This window comes from Meriones unguiculatus, chromosome 17, assembly GCF_030254825.1.
Source record: "Meriones unguiculatus strain TT.TT164.6M chromosome 17, Bangor_MerUng_6.1, whole genome shotgun sequence".
In the NCBI taxonomy this organism is placed as follows: Eukaryota; Metazoa; Chordata; class Mammalia; order Rodentia; family Muridae; genus Meriones; species Meriones unguiculatus.
Genome location: NC_083364.1, coordinates 47,242,159 through 47,264,780, shown reverse-complemented (window position 1 = coordinate 47,264,780; position 22,622 = coordinate 47,242,159). Strand labels below are relative to the sequence as shown.

At 43.0% G+C, this 22,622-nt stretch overlaps 1 protein-coding gene across 2 annotated transcripts in view; it reads left to right on the top strand.

The window, feature by feature from the left end:
• Positions 1–9,897: 9,897 nt before the first annotated feature.
• The window catches only part of Sidt1 (SID1 transmembrane family member 1), an 84,906-nt gene continuing 72,181 nt past the window's right edge, over positions 9,898–22,622 (top strand). For both annotated transcript variants that reach the window (XM_060370463.1, XM_060370462.1), the window contains exon 1: positions 9,898–10,422. In XM_060370463.1, coding sequence (XP_060226446.1) covers positions 10,222–10,422 — 201 coding nt within the window. In that variant the 5' untranslated portion in view covers positions 9,898–10,221. The remainder of the gene's footprint in view (positions 10,423–22,622) is intronic.

The window sequence follows — 22,622 nt, the reverse complement described above, 5'->3', positions numbered from 1 at the left end:
TCCAGGTCCAGTGAGAGATACTACACCAAAAAATAACCTTAGAAACTGTGAAATAATTTGCTTGACATTAATCTCTGACCTCCATATGTGTGCACATGCACAAACACACAACTCAAACACACACATACACCCACACAGACACAATTATTGTAAAACTAAATATAAAATCTAAAACTATAAGCCAGAAAACACTAAAGAAAATATGTGGGTTGGACAAACATAATTCATAAATATAAAATAAATCATATTTCATCAAGATTTATTTTTTTCCACACTTTCTGTCAAGAAATCAAAAAGCCCACGGCCCAAGTAACAAAAAATTCTTTCCATATAAATATATCTGAAACCGAAGTGGGAGTTTCTGCTTTCTTCGGAAACTCAGTTGTGTCATGTGAATATGTTTTTGTTTGTTTGTTTGTTTGTTTGTTTGTTTTGGATCCAAGTGTGGCATGTGGGAATGCGATTGCCCCCTCAGAAAACATTCTCCATGGAAAACAGCCCCCGTGAAAAGGTGAGTGATGTTTGTCAGCTGAAAACTACCTCGTGCAAGGGGCACGGTTTTTGCGAGCGGGGAAAACAACCTTATGTAGCCTCTGAGAAGGGATAAATAGAAGACCACAGACAGTGAGTAGATGCTTTTACATTGCTACTCTTTGCGAGAGTTTGCATCTTTCACTGGTCTTTTCAGAGAGAAACCCTCCAGAGCACTTCTTGAGCTGCTTTGGCAGAGTTTTGCCAGTTCAGCAGAATTGTGCCATTTGGGCGGAGCCCGCCACTTCCTCTGAATTGTTCTCCGCTGCTGCTGACCCATGTTGCTGCTGCTGCTTTGCTGTTTGACTAGACTGCTGGTATCCTGACAGCTGAGTTTGGTAATCCCCAAAGGACTTATCGATCCTCATCATCGGGTAGAAGCTGAAAGAGGTCTACAGCCCCTTTCTCTACCTGAGGTCAGGGCACGGGAAGGGAGGTAGAGGTGTTCACGAACCTTAAATAAAGTAGGTGTTTGAAAAATCTAAGCCTACAAGAAACAGATAAGGTATCCGGAGCCTCCTGTGTAATCCACTCATTCCAGCTCTGGATGTTTACCAAGGAGGGAGGAGATTATATGGCCGTACAAAGACTCATGCATGCACGCCTGCAGCAGCTTTATTTGTCATAGCCAAAGGCTGTTCCTCCAGATGAACATGCATCAACAGACAAATGGAAAAACACATTGTTGTATATCTACGCAAGGAAACACTGCTCAGTAAGAAATATCAACAAACTATTGCCACAATAGTCGTTATGTAACTCATAATTATTGCGCTGAATGGAAGAAGCCAAATATATGGCGTACCACTCTGGCTGTGTATGATTTTACTCTTACCGTTTTATGAGGAAGACCATTTTGAGTATCCCTGTATGGATGAACATTTTTAGTATTCCTTGGTTTTTAAAATATAAAGATATATTTTATACATAGATATAAACTTGAATGTAACTTGTAGGAATGTCTGGTTAATTAAGGAAGGAAAAACCACAGGAAAACTATCAGTTGTGGCCAAATTCTGACCATTAAAAGCAGGATGCTGCAAAAATTGCTGATCCAATTTTATCTATCTTTCTATCTATCTATCTATCTATCTGATGATCTATTCTATCTATGGTCTAGCTGTTGTCCATTTGAACATTCATTATATTAGCTGCACCTTTTGCTTTATTCTCTTGCTTGGAAGAGCTTTGCCCATTTAGGGAAGACTAGACACAGACATTTTCACCACTAGAGGATTCTCTAGTCTTGTCTGTAGTTGACTATATTACAAGATTTAACCTTCCTGTTGTGTTCTCATCATGATTATAAGATGAGCAAGAGTCGCTATACAGAAGCATTTAAGACTGTCACTCTATTACATGCTACAGAGAACAGACCTGCTTCTACCTGCTGGGGATGAATCTTGATTCTTCCTACGTCTCCTTTCCATGCCTGCATTTGGATTAGTAATGGTTATTCTGTGCCATCATATAATGGAAGCATCTAATTTTCTTTCTGATTTTTTAGGGGTTCACTTTTAAGATACCTTGGACTTGAACTTTTGAACATTGTTAGAAATGTTAAGGTAACGGGGACTCTTAGAGATGGCATATATGCATTTTGTACTATGAGGCAGAGGACAGAGGTAAAATATTGTGCTTTGGATATGAAGTGTCCCCCCCCCCCCAAATAGTTTGTATATTGCAGTTGTGGTGTCCATCTTGGACTGAAGACATGACAGAATCCTGAGTACTCTGACATATTTAATGGGCTAATTCCTTGATTGTATTAGAACAGGAGACATTATTGAGAGATTGGACCCAATTGGAGAAAATACATCTCTAGCACCATGGACTGGAAAGATATACCACTTACCTTGTCCCTTTATCTCTCTGTGCTTCCTGCTTGCCATAGAGATGCGTCTGCCACTACAGTCTGTCTCATTACAGGCAGAGCTAGCCTGGTTTGGACTGCAACCTCTTAAAAATAAGCCAAGTAAATATTTTCTAAAGTTTAATTGTTTATCTCAGCTATGTCACAACAACAAAAAGTCCGACAGTTTTTTTTTCTACCAGTCTTTCACGGGTGGCAAATATTTGGTCTATCAACTATTAAATGCTGTTGAATTAAAATTCAGAGTTATTTGAGTTCTGATACCAGATTTTAATAAGTGGTTCTTTTCTTAGGAGAATGTAAGTAGGCAAGAGGCAAACTCGTGTGTTTGTTATTGGCCATGTAGGTATAAATGTAACTAACCTTGGTTAAAGGTCCCAAAGATCACATTTGATAGAATTGGAATCATCCACTGGCTTTTACCCTGAAGGTTTGGTAATTAGACATCCCACAGATGGTAAGACTGATGTTAGGGAGTTACTAGTTGGGATAATCTGATAACTGAGCTCAAACAGTAGGTTTTAGTTTGGTTCTTATAATAAGTAGAAGGAAAAAAAAAAGAAGCTTTAAAAATTCTACAATTTGAGCTGATTTTGCTTCATTCGTAAGAAATATATTTTAACAAAAGCTCATGTAGTGATGGCATTTAAATAGCTCTTCAGTCTCCAATTTCAACTTTGAGGTATAATTCATCAGCAAATGATATAAGGATATTCAATGGGAGCTACTGAGAAATCTGAATAAGGGTTCTCTATAAAGCAAAGACATGAGATTGCCCTTCTACTGGAAGCTTTCAAAGGCTACTCACAGGGTTCCTCCGTTCTTCAAGTCTACAGGAGACAAACGCTTGGCTAGAATATAGTGTAGCTGCTTCTCCTCACCCAGGTGTCTTTTTGATGGTACAATTTTTCATGCTTTGTCTATGCTGCAGGGATTCTATAGCAATGTAGCTTCCTGTCAGCTACCTGGAAGACTTCCTGGTGGTAAGAGCTGCCTTTGAGTCACTCAGGCTCTTCTGTGTAACCCCACCAAACTTTTTGGTTCAGCAAGCCAGATGTGAACTGAATCCTGTCTTTGTCTATTGATGTCCTCTCAGTCTGTGGTGAAGAGGCATCTCCTTACGTAACCCCAAGGCAAAAAGTCACATCACATCATTGTATATAAAGCACCCAGCAGTAAGTCTGGGACTTTACGTTGATTTTAGTTTCAAAACATATTGAGGAAGCTTGGATAACAGTTTGATAAGCTCTATCTGAACTTTCATGTATTCTGCTCCTGACCCAAACCCGCATGGATAAGGGTCCCAAACATTGAGGTGTCCAGTGGAAGAACTGGGAATAAGAAATAAATGAGACAAAAGCAGTATCTGGAACCAAGGGGTCTTGCATAAGCTGACAACTTATACCAATCAAGTTTATAAGAAGTACAGCATCTTATAAACTATTTGCAGAGGGCAGAGTTGGGTATGGCCAACACTAGCAGAGAGCTAAATCAGACAGTGCTTGTAAAGAGAACACAGGATACCCCAAAGACAACTGTCTAAGGACTGATAACCACAGCCCAGGGGGAAGATTTTGGGTCCTCAGAAACTCACACCTTGACTCCTGTGAGGCACTGGCTCCAGCCCTAGACTGGCTTTGCCAAGTCCATTCCTGGATAAGGGCACAGAAATAAAGTTCCCTTTGTCCTTTTATCAGGGCCTTGAAGAAAGTCTCAGATTGGTCTGGTTTCCCATAGGCTCCAAGTTTTCCTATATCAATGTAATTATTAGCTTATAGAGAATCAAACAATGCTAAGATTTTTTGTCTGGTATATGCATCAAATACGGAGGGAAAGAGGCTGGTCCAGAGTTAAGAGTACTGGCTGTTCTTCCTGGGGATGTGGGTTTTATTTCCAGCACCACACGGTGGCTTGGAACTGTCTGTAACTCCCGTTCCTGGGAATCTGATGCTCTGTTTGGCATCCATGAGCACCAGGCACATATGTTATGCACAGATGCACACGCAGGCAAAACACCTACATGCATAAAATAATAAAATTTAGTGGATGTGTGCATGCATGCATGTGTTTGTGTTTGTGTGTGTGTTTGTGTGCGTGCATGTGTATACAGAAAGCAAATGTGCACGGAGTACAGAAGAAACTCCGTTATGGAAAGAATGCTCTGAAACCTCACAAAATAGTCCCTGGTGTATGCGCAATGCTATAATTCCATTTGTAAAACATTACTCTGTGTAAAATTTATAGGCGTGAGATTAGAGAGACATTAAGGATACTTTTCAGTGAAGTGTACAGTGTTCAAGCTGAGATATAGTGAAATTTTGTGGTTATTTGAAATAGTTATTACCTCTGTGCTCTATCTAGTACAAGGAAAAAGCTAAATGTGGAAATGTTTAATACATTCTGAGCTGTCAGAATGTAATTTATAATATATCCATCCCAATAATAGTTATTTTAGCTATATCTACATTGTTGGGTTGATTCTTTGTTTACGCTGATGAATAATGGCCCGAGTAATTCTTTCTTTTTTTTAGATTTTTTGTTTTATTTATTAATTTACGTGTATGTGTTTTGCCTGAGTGTACGTCTGTGTACCAAGTACATAGCTGGTACCTGATCTTGAACTGGAGTTACAGACATTGTAGACTGCCGTGTGAGGGTTGGAAATCGAACCCTGCTCCTCTGAAGAACAGCCAGTGAGTGCTCTCAGCTGCTGAGGCATCTCTCCAGCCCCAATTTATTTATTTTGATGTGTGTATGTGGTCTTGCTTTCGTGTATGTATTTCTACAGTGTGTATGCCTGATGCCAACAAAGGTCGGAAGAGAGCATCAGATCCCTTGCAACTGGAGTTATGGATGGTTGTGAGCCACCATGTGGGAGCTGGGAATGGAACCAGGATGCTCTCCCAGAGCAACAAGTACTCTCGACCACTAAGCCATATCGTCAGGCTCAAATTTAAATAAGTCTTAGTGAAAATACGTACAGCATGTCTTTGCTTTGAACTTTAAATTACTTTTGATTTTCTGCATATTTTAAAAAATTAATTTTTTCTTTACATTCCAATTGTAAACCCCTCCCTCTTCTCCTCCCAGACTCACCCTCTCTCTCTCTCTCTCTCCTCCCTCCCTGCTCCCCTACTCCTCAGAAAAGGAGCCCCCCCTACCAACCCACTTCAGCACATCAAGCTGCATCAGGACTAAGTGTACCCTTTCCCCCTACGGCCTGACAAGGCAGGGAGAAGTGATCAGAAAACTGGCAACAGAGTCCATGTCAGAGACAGTCCCTGCTCCCCTTACTAGGAGACCCACATGAGGCTGGAGCTGCCCATTGCTACATCTGTGTAAGAGACCTAGGTCCATTCTTTGCATGGTCCTTGGTTGGGTGCTTCAGTCTGCTCAAGCGTTTATGGGCCCTGGTAAGTTGGCTTTGTTGATCTTTTTGTGGAGCTCTTGTCACCTCCAGGTCCTTCTATCCATCCCCCACTTTTCCCCAAGACTCTCTACACTTCACCCAGTGTTTGGCTGTGAGTCTCAACATCTATTTCGATCTGCTGCTGGGTGGAGCCCCTCAGAGGAAAGCTATGTTAAGCTCCTGTCTGCCAGCATAGCAGAGCGTCAGGGCTGGCTCTCTCCTGGGGTGGGTCTCAGGTTGGGCCAGGCATTAGTTGGATGTTCCCTCAATCTCTGCTCTACCTTTATCCTCCACATCTTGTAGGCAGGGTAAGTTTTAGGTCCACTTGATTCCTGACATCTGTTATTTTCATTATTTCTCTACTTAGTTTCTGTCTCAGTGATCTGCCCATTGGTGAGAGTGGAGTGTTGAGGTCTCCCACTATTAATGTGTGGGGATCAATGTGTGATTTAATGTTTCTTTTACTAATGCGAGTCCCCTTGTATTTGGGGCATAGATGTTCAGATGCTGGAGCCATGCTGGAGCCAAGCCATGTGTTTCTGGAACTCAGGGGTCATGTTCAGGGAGGCAGAAGGCACTGAGTGCCAGGAGCCTAAGACCCTGTGTGTCTCTTGGATCTGGGAGCTGTCCAGTGGAGCCTGAAATTGTGTGCCCCTAGCTCCCAGGATGCCTCGTCATGGAAACACTGGAGTCAGTAGCCAGGTCACTTGCTTGGTCTGCAGTCTCCAGTCTTCTGCTACTCAGTTACCGTTCGCACTGGGCATTGCCACCTTGGATTCCTTCAAAAGTGTTTGTGCATTTTATTTGATCTAAGTTCAGTTTGACTGGGAAAACAAAAATCCCATAGGTTCCTCTCTCCACTGGTCCAATAAGCTTCTGCCAGCCAGGATTAGCATCTGAGTTCTAAGCAACATACATACACGTTGATAAAGGTCAGTGTCTCAGTTTCTTTTCCTGTTGCTATGATAAAATTATTTTGACAAAATCACCGTAAGTGAGAACAGGATTATTCTGGCTTACAGTTCAAGGGTACGGACCATCATGACACGGAAGTCAAGGCAGCAGGTGCTTGCAGGAGCTGGCCACACCACATTCACAATCAGTAAACGGGCAGAGATGCATGCATGCTAGAGCTCAGCACACTTTTCCCCTTACACATTTCAGAACTTACATGCAGAGAATGGTCTTGCCCACCACAAAGATCTATCTTTTCACAATCAATTAATTTAATCAAGATAACCCTCCACAAGCATGCCACTGGGAGATTAGTGGCCAGTCTCCTGCATGAGCCTAGATCCTAGCCAGCTGACAATGAACACAAACCATCACAGTAAGGTACTCCTGGGTCACATGCACCCCCAAAATTTCAAGATTTTCTGTGCATATTTGTTTCCCTGTTGGAGCCTGGGGAGCTCTATAATTACAACTCTTAATTGCTCTTGGATTCGAGGTCTAACTTTTATACTTGCCTGCATGCCTGACTTAGGAAAGCCACAGCTACTTGGATAAGCATGGCATTTGGCATTTTAAGAGGGTTGTTTGGGGGAAAGACAGTAAGTCTGGGAAAGGAGGAGAAAAGAAAAGGAAGGAGGGGAAGAATATCAATCAAAAGACAAAGGGGGAAAGAGAGACAAGATGTCAAGTCAAGTGGAGACCAAGAGGGATAGAATGGCTCTTATTTTGGTGTTAACTTGGTGAAGTCGATAACTAGCTGTTTATCCAAAAATCTTTTAGAGGACACTGAAACAGAGATTGTTCGTTGAGGCCACAAGGTTTATTTAATACCACAGTCAAACAGATATCCAACAGTTGGGGGTGGGGAGCTCTGAGCACCAGAGACAGACAGTGTGGTGGGGACTCTGAAGAGAAGAATTCAGGGCCAGTGTGGCCAAAGTGGGGCTCCCTTCTAGTATCTAGCTGAGGCTGGGGAAAGTGCCACAACCCAAACCTGCAGCCAAGCTCTCTGATTCCCAAGGAGGCAGGGAAGGTGGTGGAGACCAATATTCTCCTCTGATGTAAATGCACCTTCCAGGTGACAGATCCTGGCACCTGGAAGTCTGTTAGCTGGGGACTCACAGGCAGTGTCCTCTTAGGATGCTTGTCAGTACCTATGTGCAGGGAACCATGCAGTTGGCCTGATCTACATGCCTTGAGAGGCATTCATTATTGGATTTTTATGTTAGAGCCCATGGCTCCTGGGGCTCAATGTGCCCTGAGTTCCTGAGAGACTGATGTATTCTCTCAGGCAGTGAAATGTTCAGGCTGCTTTGTGTTTTTTCTATGTTCCCTTAGGAGTCAAGGAAACCTGACAAGACAATTGGTCTTAGGCATTAATCTTGTGTACCCTGTATAACTTGCAAACTTCACCGTATCCTGGCAACTACAACTGTATTGACCCTGGAAACTGACATTTTATCCTGTTTCTGATAAAGGTGTAAAAGGACTGCTTGCTCTCAATAAAATTGTCACAGCCTCAGTTGCGCTGTGGCCCCTCCAACCGGCCTCATTTAATTCCTCAAGGTGTTGGCCTGGTAAGTAAGCACAGGCCCTTACCCCTGTGAAAGAGAAAGAGCTGCTGCAAAGCATTGTGGTCTGAGCAGCTGCTGGATTCTAACATGATACATACATATATATATGTGTGTGTGTGTATATATATACACATATACATATATCAGTCAAAAAATGTTCCCCACTGAGTGTGAGAGATTATATTCCACTATTTTCTAAGGATGGAGTAGCTATTGTGTTCTAGGTTAACTAAATAAACCCAGTGTCTGTGTGATGATTTGGTTATACAGCTGCTTAGGATTAACAGCAGCATTACCAGAAGATAAACCAATAGTAAATATTAATCACCACTTATAACAAACTCCATTTTCTGTTATACAGACCGACTTATATCGTTTTCAAAGAAATACCTTTTCTTTAGTACTAATTTCTTACTATGACTGTAAGATCTTTTCAGTTGCTTTTATTCCTATGGCTGGTCTCTGTGGATCAAAGTCAAATTCCAGATGGATAAAACCTTGAAGGGTCCTATGAAAGGTCATAGCCCCCTTTTCATACCCGCAAAGCGATCATGTGGAAGGATTAGCTTTATACCTGTGGTTCCAGAGGGCAAAACCAGCCCAAGTGAGTGTGAGGAGGGCGGGTTGTCGCTAAGGGTATGGATTATCTTTCTAATAAGGAGATGCTAGTCCGCAAAAGCACATGATGCCCTGTATAGGAGCTGATTCTCAGGTCTCATAAAGTTTACAACGGACTTTCCATCTCAAAACCTGATCGAACTGGCTATGGCAGTGAGTCTCAAAGGCCTTCCAAATTTTCAGGTTTATTAAATGTCATTAAACTTTGGGGACATTGCATTAATATTTTCAATACTACAGTTTAAAGTCACCCCAGTTCTGGCTCATATTATTGTGTTGTGTTTCTCAAAACCCCGGGGCTTAGAGGGTGGGGTGGCACCTGGAAGACAGAGAGAGAGAAAGATCCCGAGTTTAAGGCCAGTCTGGATAAATTAAAATTAAAATAAACAACAACAACAACAACAAAAAAAAAAGCAATTTAGAATCCTGGAAATTCTTCCGGAATCTGAAAGAAAACACTGCCAAGTTAAAGGGCATAAAAAGGGTGCGGAGGAAAGAAACTGGCATCTTCCTAAATCTGGCCACTGAACCCTCGCTGATTCCGGAAGCAGTCTTCAAGCCGAGCCGGGGACTGTTCTCTGGACCATATCTTTATATTTTGTAACTGTGCATATTTACATGCATGCAACATATGGCAAGGGAGGGATGACGCGAGTGCCTCCTCCCTGCAGAGCAGGAGTAATAAGGAAATAAGGCAGGTGCCTGAGGAAGGGCTTCTGTGAAGGCAGGGCCGCTCGCCAGTGAGCGACGTTTCACACCTGCAGGAGTCCTTGCGGGGAGGCGACCGTAAAAACAGGCTGGGGCACCCCAGAGCCGCACTCTCTCGCTTCCTGTTCGCCCGCAGCTCGAGCGCTCATTCATTTGACTTGCACCCGAATCCTTCCCTGGTGGCCGGTCACCTAGATTCTTCTAGTCAGCTTCTCTGAGGGATTTGTTGGTAGCCTGAGGGTGAGAGGGAAGAGGTCAGAGAAAATTCTCGCTGGGTAAGTGGGGGTTCTCTCAGCGATGAGAAAGGGAAGACTCAAAAACCCGGGGGAAGAGCAGCCTTCGCCGGCCCTCACGTCTCCCGTCCCCCCTTCCCCACACGCGTGACCTCCTTTGGAGACCCTCAGGTGGCACCTCCGTGTCCGATCTGCGCCTCTCCGGCACGCCGCGGGCGTTTGGGCTCGGCGGGGCCCCGGCCACACAGCGCCGAGCGGCTGAACCGGCAGCTTTGGAAGGACCATCCCCGCGCTCGCTCGCCCCCTTCGCGGGCTGCCACCATGCTCGGCCGCCCGCGGCTGGCGCTGCTCTGCGCGCTGCCCTGGCTCCTGCGGGCGGCGGCCCCCGGCCACCAGGCAGAGCCGCCCCGCGATCCGCGCGACCCCGCCAGGGGCGCCGATTTCGACCGCGTCTACAGCGGGGTGGTGAGCCTCAGCACCGAGGACATCTACGCCTTCAACCACACCAGCCTCCCCGGCCAGGTAAGCAGCGCGCTCAGACCGCTGACCCCAACTTCCGACATGGCCAGGCCCCCTCGGTACCACCGGCTGCCCTCGGAATTGCCCTCGGGGGACCTCGGGGGACGGGGGAACCCTCTCCCGACCTCTCCTGCAAGGCAGTCTCTGCCCCTGCCTCAGCCTGGGCGCGCGCTCCGGGCACCGCTCCGGGCACCGCGCCGCTTCCCCTCACGCCCATCCCGGCCTGGTCGCTACCATTCCCGGGCTTTGCGGAGACGCTGGGACCCGCATCTTCTGCGGATCCTGGCTCAGGCTCGGCCTTTTTCCAGGAAGTCTGGATGGCTCTGTTCTCGGGAAGACGGAGAGGGAGGGGGAGGACAAACCTGTTCCTAACCTCCTGCGGATCCTTCCATCTATCTATCTATCTATCTATCTATCTATCTATCTATCTATCTATCTATCTATCTATCTATCTATCGGGAAAGCAGAAGTGCTCAGAAACGGAAACCGTGTCAGAGTGGACAGGTCTCCGCTACCGTTACGACACCGTTTGCTTGTATTTAAAAAAAAAAAAAAACGAGTCAAAGACGTTGTAACTGTGACGCTCAGGTGATCCGTCCAGGCTCTGATTACAAATAAGGGTGAAAATTTCTGTGAAAGTTCTGTTTGACAAGAGTTGTGGTGAGACAGGGAGTGAAGAGAATCATTTCAGCAACCGTGCCTCTGGTTTATCTGATTATGTAAGGTGGTGCATATAATTCCCATTTTCCTTCAAACACGATAGCTCTAAGAGTGGTGGCTTTCCAGGATGCCTCCTGGTCTGTGTCTGCTTCCTATATAAATGCGTCTGTGCGTCCCTCACTATGCCCTGCACCTTGGGGCATTTCAGAACCAGATGTTAGAACACCTCTCCACCTTTCCGTACCTGATGGATACTCAGTCAGGGTTGCAATTCAGAAACTCCATTCCTGAAGAATGCCATTACTGTCCAGTGCCTGTCTGCTGTGCGCGCTGAGAAACCTACCCCAAGTTCTCCATCTCCCACCTGGCACCAAATCCCATGGCATTGTCTCCATGGCAGCAGAGTCCTCGCCCTGCACTGCCTGACCGTAACCTAAGGTAATTCCCGGAAGTAAGCAGAGATGCCGGTGCAAAGCCATGCCATTGCATAGAGATGAGAGGGGGCAGTTTTTTAATTTTCTATACCCCCCACAAGGGACTCCTCCTGCCAGGTGTGGGATGCCCACCAGCTGGCTGATGTCTAAGATAGGTTTCTAACCCTGTGGTTTCCTGGAACTGGATGAGAGTCTTGAAAAGCCCATCGTCTCTGTGGTATATTGTCAGCTTGGTCCTGCATGAAATAGCACGGGCAAAGAAAATCGTGACAGGCTTTGGTGTTTCTCGCAGTTCTGCTGGGAGACAAACGAGACGCTTTGTTTATTTTTCTTCTTTTCCTCTCTTTTCTCTAAGGTTTACTTTGTTCTTATTGTAGCAGTATGTGAGCGCCTGCAGATATGTATGTGCACCCCGTGCTTGTGTGGTGCCTACAGAGGAACAGAAGAGGGGACCAGACCCCCACCCTATCCTCTGTACCCCCGCCCCCCCAGCCTGCCCCAGCTCCCTTCCCTATTCCACCCCCCTTCTCCACCTCTCACCCCCGCCCCAGGAACTGGAATCGTAGGCAATTGTGAGCTACTTAACGTGAGTGTAGCGGGAACTGAACCGAGGTCCTCTGGAAGAGCAGTATGTTGTGCTCTTAACTGCTGAGCCCTCTCTCAAGCCTGCTTGCTGAAGTAGAGTCCTCTTGACCAAGCTGGCCTCAAACTTATCCCCTCTTTCTCACTGCTGAGATTACAAGAATGCATCCCTTCAGGAGGACTAACTGCTGTGGGGTTTGTCTGTCTGTCTGTCTGTTTGTTTTCCTGCTTCTGCCTTTCCCCCTTAGAACTGTGGAAATTCCTCTACTCCACACAGGCTGGTCTGTTTGCAGTTGAGCTCACCTGCTTGACCTTCCTTGAATACTTGAAATGTTGAGGCCAGGGGCACAGTTGTGCTCTGCTCAGTAATTCAGAGTTTTATAAATACATTCTGCCAAACTAAATGAGGCAATGAACAAGAGCCTAAAGAAGAGTTAAGATGAAGTTAAATAAAATCAAATACATACTGGAACATATTTCATTATGTTCTTTCTATTTTGCGCATATGTGTAGTAAAGTGCTCTTTGTTTATGGGACAATGGTGATAACTCCAAAAAAAAATCTTCACCTAGTATAATAAAGTCAACAACAACCCTTAGAATTTTTACTGATGTGCTCCTAGTTCTAGAACAGAAAGTTGATAATCATGGGTGTGGCAGGTTTCAAATATTTTAATGCCAGTGTGCTTTGATATACCCCAGCTTTCTGAGACAGAGTTTTAGTAAATGTATTAGAGATGCGAATCTTTGAACTTTTTAATCTAAGAAACTAGCATCCTCATTTTCCAGTCATATTATTGTTTATTTCTCCAGATGGTATTTTCTCCATCCATATGACCAAGCTATTATTCTGGGTTCCTACCCATGGCTGTCTCCCTTCTTAGTATGTTTTGCTTTAGTAGCCCCTCCTTCCAACACCATGAACGTGCTCTGCAGCAGAAATTTACTGAAGGTTTGTAATAATGTGAGGGAATTATTGCATAGCATAAGATAGGTGGTGGGTTAAACCAGAAATCCGCAATACTGTGCTAACCAACCAGCGATCCCCCGTGGAGGGCAGGAAGAATTTTTGAGGAAGTTGCTCTTTCTTTCCAGTCGGACTTGGCCATCTTCTTGGCCACCCCTCTCCTCCCAGTCCCAAATGCTGGCCACCATCTTCTAAATTTTTCTTATTGTCCCCATTTTATCTCCATTTCCAACTCCTGACTCAGTGAAGAGTTAAATAGAGATCTACTGTGTCTAGAGGAGGAGCTTGGCCAGGACTGCCTTTCCCTTAACCTGAGTAGTGTGTTTTTAAGGCAGGATTCCCTAAAGTTTGGGCTCACTTCCTCCTATCCTTCTTCAGTCAAGAGTTTAGTTTGGGAAGAAAAAAAAAGTATCCAATATTTTGGGTTTGTTTTAAGTTTTTTATTTTTCGTTCTTCTTTCCAAGACATTCTTGTTTGTCTCTGTTTTTCCTCTGTCTTGAAAAAGAAAGTCTGTACTAAATTCAGGCTTTGCTAGAGAGAAGGCAGCAAAAAGCCTTTGCTCCAGGGCCTTTCCAGCCCTCTACTGCCTCTTTGTTACCCCATGCATAACTTCACCCAGCTTGTGTCACTCTATGTTAGCTGAACTCAGTACCAGGAAGATTCTGGTATGCCTTGAGGCAGGGACGAATGTAAATATGAAGTTGACATTTAAAAAAAAAATGAAGCAGGGAAAGGATGGACTGACCAGTTTAAAGACAAATAATGGAAATGGTGGTTAAAGGTTCAGGTTCAGCAAGGTAGGATTCATTTCATTTCTCCCTTGACTGGGAGTTAGAGTTACACTCTGCAAACAGGTGTAGAACCACTGGGCTCAGTCAACCAACAAGAAGTCACCTCACAGGGAAGTCACTAGGGATGTGTGGACTAGGACAAGGGTACAAACACAAGTCTACAAGGAAATGAGAACACTGTTGTGGAGGTGGGGAGGAATCAATCTATGTCCCCACTGGGCCTGTTTCACCATCAGAAACCCTAACAGAAAAATGTAACCAGTGCCCCACAGGCTGTCTTCTCTGAGGCTTGCAGGGACAGAACTGCACCTTGGCCATACCATTTGAGGTCTCTGTCTAAGAACATCCCTTTTGTTTACTAAGCTGATCATTTCTCTCTTTTTGTTACCTCTTCCAATTTGCTTGCTTTTAAATTAGCATAGGAAGTAACAGGTTTTGTTGTTTTTCAAATTTTGCTTGGGTTGATCCTTCCTCCTGCCTTCCCCCCATCGCGTGCCTGCACCCCATCCTACCCTTGTACTCTCAGTCCTCACTAGTCCCTTTTCACTTTCATACGGTGTGTTCTGTTAACCCTCCTTCCTTAAAATCTCTTTTTCTTTTTTATGGCTCCTTCCTAGTTATATAACCTATAGCTACACCCACATCCACATAAGCACACATATAAAAATTAATATCTTGGACACATGCGTGAAAAGTTAATGCAATATTTGCCTTTCTGAGTCTGAATTATTTTACTTAATGTAATAGTTTCCAGATCTACCCATTTTTTCACGTTCCATAAGTTCACTTTTCTTTACCCCTGAATATAATTTCATTTTGTGTATGTATCACGTGTTCATTAGTCATTCATCTGTTGATGGACATCTAGTCCAATTCCTTTTCCTGATTGTAAGTAGAACTTCTATGAACGGGGATGTGTGAGAATCTCTGCCCAGGATATAGACTTCTTTGGTTCTATATGCCCAGGGGCAGTATAGTTTGCCCTATGATAGTTCTATTTGTCCTTGTTTGAGAACCCCACCACTCCCCATACTGATCTCCACGGTGGCTGCCCAGTTTTTACTCACACCAATATAGCTGTAGGGCGAGTGATGCAATCATAATTTCATTCTTCTGTTGTTAGACATCCAGTTTTACCAACATCATTTGTTAACCAGGCTGTATTTTTTTCAGGGTATATTTTCAATGCCATTTCTAATATTAGTGTCCATAAGATGTGTGGGTTCACTTCTGGGTTTTCTATTGTGTCCTATTAGTCTACGTCTCTCTTTCTGTTTGAATACTATGCTTTCTTTGTCACTCTGGCTCTGTAGTATAATTTGAGATCAGGCATTTTGATTTTGCTAATATAGTAATTTTCACAAAGTCAATTCTGCCATTCAAGGCGTATGGATTATCTGTCTTATGCCTAGTGTCTTCTTCAATTTATTTTTCATTTTCCTACTTTTTTGGAGAGGAAGAATTTAAACATACCTTATTTTTAATCCAATTTTTAGAATATTTTTGAAACTTTCATATATGAATGAGTCCTGCACTTGCATCATTTCCAACTCTCTCTTTACCCCTAGAACTATTCCCATGTATCCCAAGCTCTCCTTCAAATTCATTACTTCTTTCTTAATTATTATTGGTGTGTGTGATAATAATTAATTATTATGTGTATGCATGTGTGCACATGTGCACAAGGGACTCAACCCGGAAGAAAAGTAATTCTGCTTTTCCCAGCAGTCTTTAATTATCTGTAGCTCTTCATCTGAGAGGCAGGTCTTATGTTGTCATTGTGCTGGTCTTATTTGGGTGACTATATCTTAAAGGTTTCATGGGTTCAGCTTCCTTGCCATGTATAGAAGACACTACCTCATGGTAGACATGATGATTCTTTGGCTCTTACGATCTTTCTTCCTCCTTATGCTTGATGTTATCTAACCCCTAGGTTCAGGGTTGTGTTGTAGATATATCAATTAGTGTTGAGCATCTCATATAGTCAGTTCTTTTCTGCAGTTTTGACTAGTTAAAGCTTAATGTGATGACCGTCATCTGCTGGAGAGAGGAGCTTCTCAGATGAGGGGTGAGAATTACATTTATCTGTGAGCATAAGGATAAACATTTGCAATGCAGTTAAAAATTACACTGGTTTAGGAAAGTGGAAGTAGTAAGTTTCCTTGAGGGACCATGACCTCACTAGCCACAGATAGTTGTCTGTGTTTACAGTCTCAAACATAAATTATCTCCTATTGAGCAGCCCTTAAGTCCAATCGCATGCCTGATGGTTAACCCCTCCCCCCAGGTTTAAGTACCACCATTCGTACCTTAGGGGACATCTTGCCGTTACTGTGATTCATGGACTTTACAGCTGGGTACAACTGTTGATTGCTTTCTACCCTAGCAGCTTACATAGTACCTTCTGATACCATGGAGCTAGTCCTCAGGGGAGATGGCTTCCAGGTCAGTTCCAGCTGGATTCCTCCAAATGGCGTGTCCAAAGTATGTGCTCTCTTCAGCACTAGAATCCAACCTTCAAATTCTGGAAGGCAACCAAGGGCAACAGCAATAGTCTATATTATTTTAGGAGTGTCTTCGAGTCCCCTGACCAACAACTTGAGGAAAGGTTTCTCATGCTAGGCACTGGGGGGTTGTTAGATGGTCTATGGCTCTTGGGTGTGGAACACTATGAACCTAAGTATCATAACTTCAGTAAAACAACATTTTGTGTGTGTGTGTGTGTGTGTGTCAGAGAGAGAGAGCGCCTATCATCTTCTTCTTATTTCGGTTTATTCATAGGTATTTTTAAAGCTGTTGTGAATGGGATATATTTCCTGTTTTCTTTTCTCTGCAGGTTTACTATTGACATTTAGAAAAGCTACCATTTGTTGTTGTTGATTTTGTATCCTTCAACATTACTGAATGTGTTCTAAAAGCTTTCTCTTTTTTTTTCTAAGTGTGAGATCATATTGTCTGCAACTAGAGATAATTTGACCTTTTTTTTTTACACCTCTTTTTGTCTTCCTCTTCTCTAGAAGGCTTCAATTGCTATATTAAATAAGAGTGGAAACAGTGTCCATCCTTTCCTAAGTCTATATTTTAAAGACAATTCTCTCAGTTTTTTTCATTAGTGTTGTTCATTAAATATGTCAGTGATATGTACAGTATTTGTTTCCATAGTCAAAGAACAGTCCTTGGCTTCATTAACACAAACCAGCAGTTGTTCATCTAGATTGTATTGTAACATTACTTTGAGTTCAGCTTCAAAGAACACTACCCAGTCCCCACAAATCAATGAAGTATGTATCTGGACTTTTCCAGTGCTAACTTTTAGCCATATATTAATAGGCATAACCCTCATATTTGTTGTCTCCTTGTGTATAAAGCTACCAAACTCAAATTGAAACTATTTTTAAAGGGCTAGCAAGATGGCTCTGCAAGTAAAAGTGCTTGCTTCACAAGCCTGGTGGTCTGGCTCCAATCCTTCAAGCACACAGTGGAAGATGAAAGAAGGAAAGAACTGATTCCCAAAAGTTGTCCCCTGACTTCCATACAGATGTCATGGCACACATGAAGCCCACTTACACAATCATCATCATCATCACACACACACACGCACAATTTTTAAAGGGAAACATTTTAAAAACACTTAATGTAACTTTGGCAATTTTTATTCTTGATGTTATTCCCTAAACCATACAACATAATAATGTTTGGCCCAGCATTTGTATAGTCCTGGCTGTTGTGAGTAGTGTAGAGGTAAGTTAAAGAATGCATAGGCTGTGCATAAGTTGTAAGAAAATACTGTGCATGTTACATAAGGCACCGGAGCATCTGCAGAATTTGGTATCCCCGGGGTCTCTGTAACAGTCTCATGGATGCTAACATACAACCATAGCACACATTGAAAGTGACGTAGAAGAGCTGAAAGCTTGGGTGTGGTGGCCTCACTTTTCCCTTTCTTGTGAAGAGCCAGAACGTGCTCGTTCCGTGTGTCCTGAGGCCAAGAAGCGTCCTTTGCTGTCCCCCAACCCCCACGGCTTCCTTCTAAACAGGACCACTGCTTGTTGGAGGGAAGAATATCTCATTAACACATTATCTGGATGAACGGCCCTGCAGCAGCACAATCCCACTGACAGGCCTGGTGTCTGGTAAGAGCCAGTTTCCTAGTTTGCAGATAGCCACTCCCTTGCTGCATCCATGAAGGGTCAAGAGGGCAGAGAGAGAGGCAGGTCTCATGTGAAGCAAGGTCTCGAGGTTATTTTCTTACAAAGGCACCCATATCAGCCCTGTGACCTAACCACTAACACAGGCCCAATTTCAGACCTCATTTGAGGGATTAGGCCTCAACCTGTGAAGAAGGGGGGTGAGGTGTGAAACACAAGCATTCAGTCCTTAGAAGTCACTTCCTCTATTTTTCTTTTACTGTGAAAATGACATCAGGAGGTCATAAGGCTGCTTGGGGCTGAAGTCACTCGCGTTGTGGAGCTGATATTCTGGAGGGCACAGCTTGATTACATGCTGAGATGTAGAATGGATTCTGTAAATTTGTGGTGTTGTGTAGAGACATGTAGCTAGTCTAAACTGAAGTATAAAGCACACACACCAATTTCAAAGACCAGATAAAAACAATATTAAATGTTTTGCTGATTTGTGTGTGTGTGTTTAAATGGTAGTATTTTTAGACATTTGAGATTGAACTGTTTGGTTTTTTTTTTTATATAAAAATTCATTTCACCTATCTGTTTTTTGCATTTTTTTTTAGCCATTAGAAGACTTTTAAATAGGCATGCGCTCACGTTTTACTTTTCTGGGACATCACTGCACCTTCAACTACTGTGTTTTAGAGAAATCCTACATCCTGCATACAGTTCAGTTGGAGGAAACTAAGCTTTAAAAGGTCACGACAGGAAATCAGAAAGAAGGAGGAAGGTGCTCTGGTCATGGGCAAGTAACCTGATTTCTTTTCTGACAAGATTGTTTATCACCAACTGTAGGCCTCATAATGACTAGCTTCTCTGTGGCTGTTTGGTTAGCTTAATCTGCTGCTTATAAACAAAACATGAGACAAATGCTTCATTCTTTACTTGCCAAATTAGAAGATAACGAATTGGTCCCTAGCACCTATAATTATCAGTTATTGATTTAAACATACTTGATGCATTTTAGGTCATTATTGCTTTTATTTTTACTTAAGGAAAAATCACCCGTTGGTAAGTGAAGGCCAATTCGATCTGGCTTCTGAATTATTTTGACAGATCTGTTTTGTTTGTATGTTTGTTTGTTGCTTTGATTTTTGGAAAGGGGGTCTCATGAAGCCCAGGCTGGCCTTTAAATCATTATGTAGCCAAGGATGTCCTTGAAATACTGATTCTCCTGGCTCCACCTCCCAAGTGCCACCACACAGATTAGTTAGAGTGAGAAATGGTTTTCCGAGATCACAGTACAAAAGCTAGAGTTCCTTATTACCGATGATTGGTAACTACATTTCCAAACCCTTTCAGTGAGGAGCTCTAAGGAATGCATTACATCATGGGTAAATATCATTACTTCCAATTCAGATTTGGAAATCTGAGGTTTTACTTGTTCTCATTGATATTCCATCTACAACAAAAGCATTTGTTTTAAATAGTGATGTTTGTTGTTTTGATTTTTGAAAAGGGCTCTGATGTAGCCCAGGCTGGCATTGAAATCACTGCATAGCCAAGGGTAACCTTGAATTAGATCCTCCTGCCTCTTCCACTCAAGTGCTACGATTACAGCTATGTGCCACCACACCTGGCTGATCTCTCGCTTGCTTCCATGAAAGTTACTTTTGCTCCTAAGCTGCCTTCAGGATGGCCATGTTAGAGCAAGAAATCGTTTTTCTGGTTACCACAACTAACAGGAACAGGTGTGTTTGATGTGTTTGTGCAGTTCTTTGTAAATGATGCATAGTATATCACAATGCTGAGCTGCTGTGCTTAAGGTAACATGGCAAGTTCTATGGACGAACTAGTGTTATTAACGTGTTAGGCTCTTTTGTTTTATCATATTTCTGAATTTTGGTTTTGAGATTTCAAAGGATTTTAAAGAATCACCAAAAAGACTCTCATTACCAGTTATCATTGAGTTAAGCTTTGAGTTTCAACCGCCATGTCAGCTATTGAGTTCCATGGTCAACTCTCTATGGACCACGTAAGCATGGGAAGCCTCGGTTTTGCAGTTAAAGGAAAGAATACTTTCTTTCCCCCATGAGAATCTGAAACCCAGAGTAGTGCGACTAATCCTACCTGTGACAGCTGAGGCGAGGATCCCCCAACTATTTCAAATCCACGGTTTTACCCAGTCCAGTCATGGATTGCACAATCCTCAGAATCGTTTTCATAATATACATCTTTATTCGTGGTCTCTGAAATATGATAAACTTCACATTTTCTTTAGGAGGTTTTAAGGCTCCTGCTGTGCTTTTATGAATCTTTCAAATATTTCTCAGTGAAAATATTTTCATTCCCACCTAAATCAGGACAGTAAACAGCTAAGAGGTGATCAGTACTGGGGAAAACATGAGGAAAGAGTTTCGGAGATGTGTTTTTATCCCTTTCACTACCTTCAAAAACCCTCTTTGTTTTATAAAACCAAAACCATGCAAAGTTTACTGTTTTCTAACTTTTTTTTTCTAATTTGGAAAGTTTCCTATAGGTCTTTCCACTGCTTAGAAGTGGTTTTGTTTCCAACTGTTTTGCTCGCTCTCTCTCTCCCTGCCATGTGCATGTGAGCTGAACTTGGTTTCCAGTTCCTTTGTTCTTTCTTGCTGTCCTTCCTGCTGAGCGGCACATCAATACACTTGCTATGCTGGGTGTTTGTTTGGGCTTATTCTTTGTTGTAGTTTTACTGTTGTGATGGTCCCTTCTGGGAGGGTATTTTAAACATCTGAAACAATACGCAAAGATTTTCTGCTTTTCTCCCCCACTGTGGTCGCAGCTGGCTGCTTGCAGTGTCTCCCGTGTCCTCACTTGCTGTAGATCTCGGTCTACAAGACCCAAAGAAATGTGTGACGCCTTCAGATCTCTTTGCTGTTGGAAGAAGCCAGCATTTCTGTCTCCTTTTCAAAGGGAACCAGCCCCTTTGGTGGTAATGATATTGCAGGTTGCCATGCAGCACCCCAGAGTATGCGGGCTAGCCCTTCCTGCCTTGTTTAACTCTGGAGCCAACAGAAGCTCCATGTCAACACAGCAAGAGCCTGGTGTACCAGCAGCTCCAGGGCATAGCTAATGAGCCATCTGATTTGGGGTGTCTGCAAAGGAAATTATCAAACATGGCACATGACTACCCGAACAGGAGATAAAAAAAGAGCCATCTATTTCACCAAACTTATAAAAACATCTTTAATAACCATTCTGTCTTCTTCTGAGCTATTTTGAAAATAGAAAATTTTGAGATCCTCGGGCTTAAATAAACAAGTTTCTAGGACATGTATAAACTAGCTTATACAAAAGCAATAGATTTATATTTTAAAAGAAAGTGTTTGGGCACTGGTAGGATGGCTCAGCAGGTAAAGGCTCTTGTGTCAAGCCTGAGAACCTGTGCTCAACTTCAGGGGCCCACATGGTGGAAGAACAAAATCTCCTCCCAAAAGTCATCCTCTGGCTTCTATGAGCACGCAATGGCCCATGCATGCCCCACCCCCCAATACATACATTAATAAATGTAATTAGAAATGAAAAGAAAAGTGTTTCATTTCTGGGGAAGCAAAATCAAACAGCAGTTTTATGTAGCAGATGTAAGTTACATTTTAAATGCTAACCGGCCTCTAGCAGCACATATATAACCCTAGTTCCTGAAAGACAAAACAGAAGGATTGCTACATGCTCAAAGCCTGCCTGAGCTACAGATAGTGTTCTAGGCCAGCAAAAGATATATAGTGAGGCGCTGTCTCAAAAAATACAAGCAAACAACAAACTGTTAATGGTAAAATGACCAACAAATTATTTGCTGAGGTAATTTTTTTAAGTTTTCATTCCTTCAGTATAATTGAGTTGGAGGGAGGGCATGAAAATGCTGATCTTGTACACGATTGAACAGGACATTTTTCAGCTGACTGTTTAACTTCTTGAAGCTGGCTTGTACTGCAAATGTGTGTGGAGAATGCTGAAAGCACACTCTTTTTACCGAGGGCTATAGAAATTCACTTTTCTGTCCCAGCTGCCAGAACCGGGACATTTTCTTTCTCTTTAGATGACCAAAAAGTTTTTTAGCAGCTAGTACTCAAACCCTCACTTTAAAGAACTTTGTTTTGCACCTGGCTCTCTGTTAGCCCCAAGGCTGGTCAGAAGTGACAGCCTGTACTTATGAGAGTACTGCCAGAGCAAGTGGTGACTATCACCTATGGTTTGGAAAGATTCCAAGTGTCTAGATAAAACACATTATTTCTAAGAATGGTGGCAAATGAGATTATCTAATATTATCAAGCTAGTAAAAGCCTTCTCTGGCCATCTGGGCACTTGCAGTTAGTATATACTGGACCTGCAAAAATAAAACTGAAAGTTTACCCCTCCCTCTGTCTGATAGGTAACACACATGTTCTTTCTCACAGACATCTTCTACCCTTGGTCTCTTAGTAGTAATAACTCGTGTTACACGAATGATGGCCCAATATTGCTACATCACTGCATTTTTTACCCATTGACTGTCCATAGTGTACATCATTGTTTCCGCCCACTAGTCTTCAAAGTTTCATGGCCCTGAAAAAATGCTGGTGTCGTGCCTCACCGCTATGGTATCATACAGAATTCTTTTGTCTTCTAAA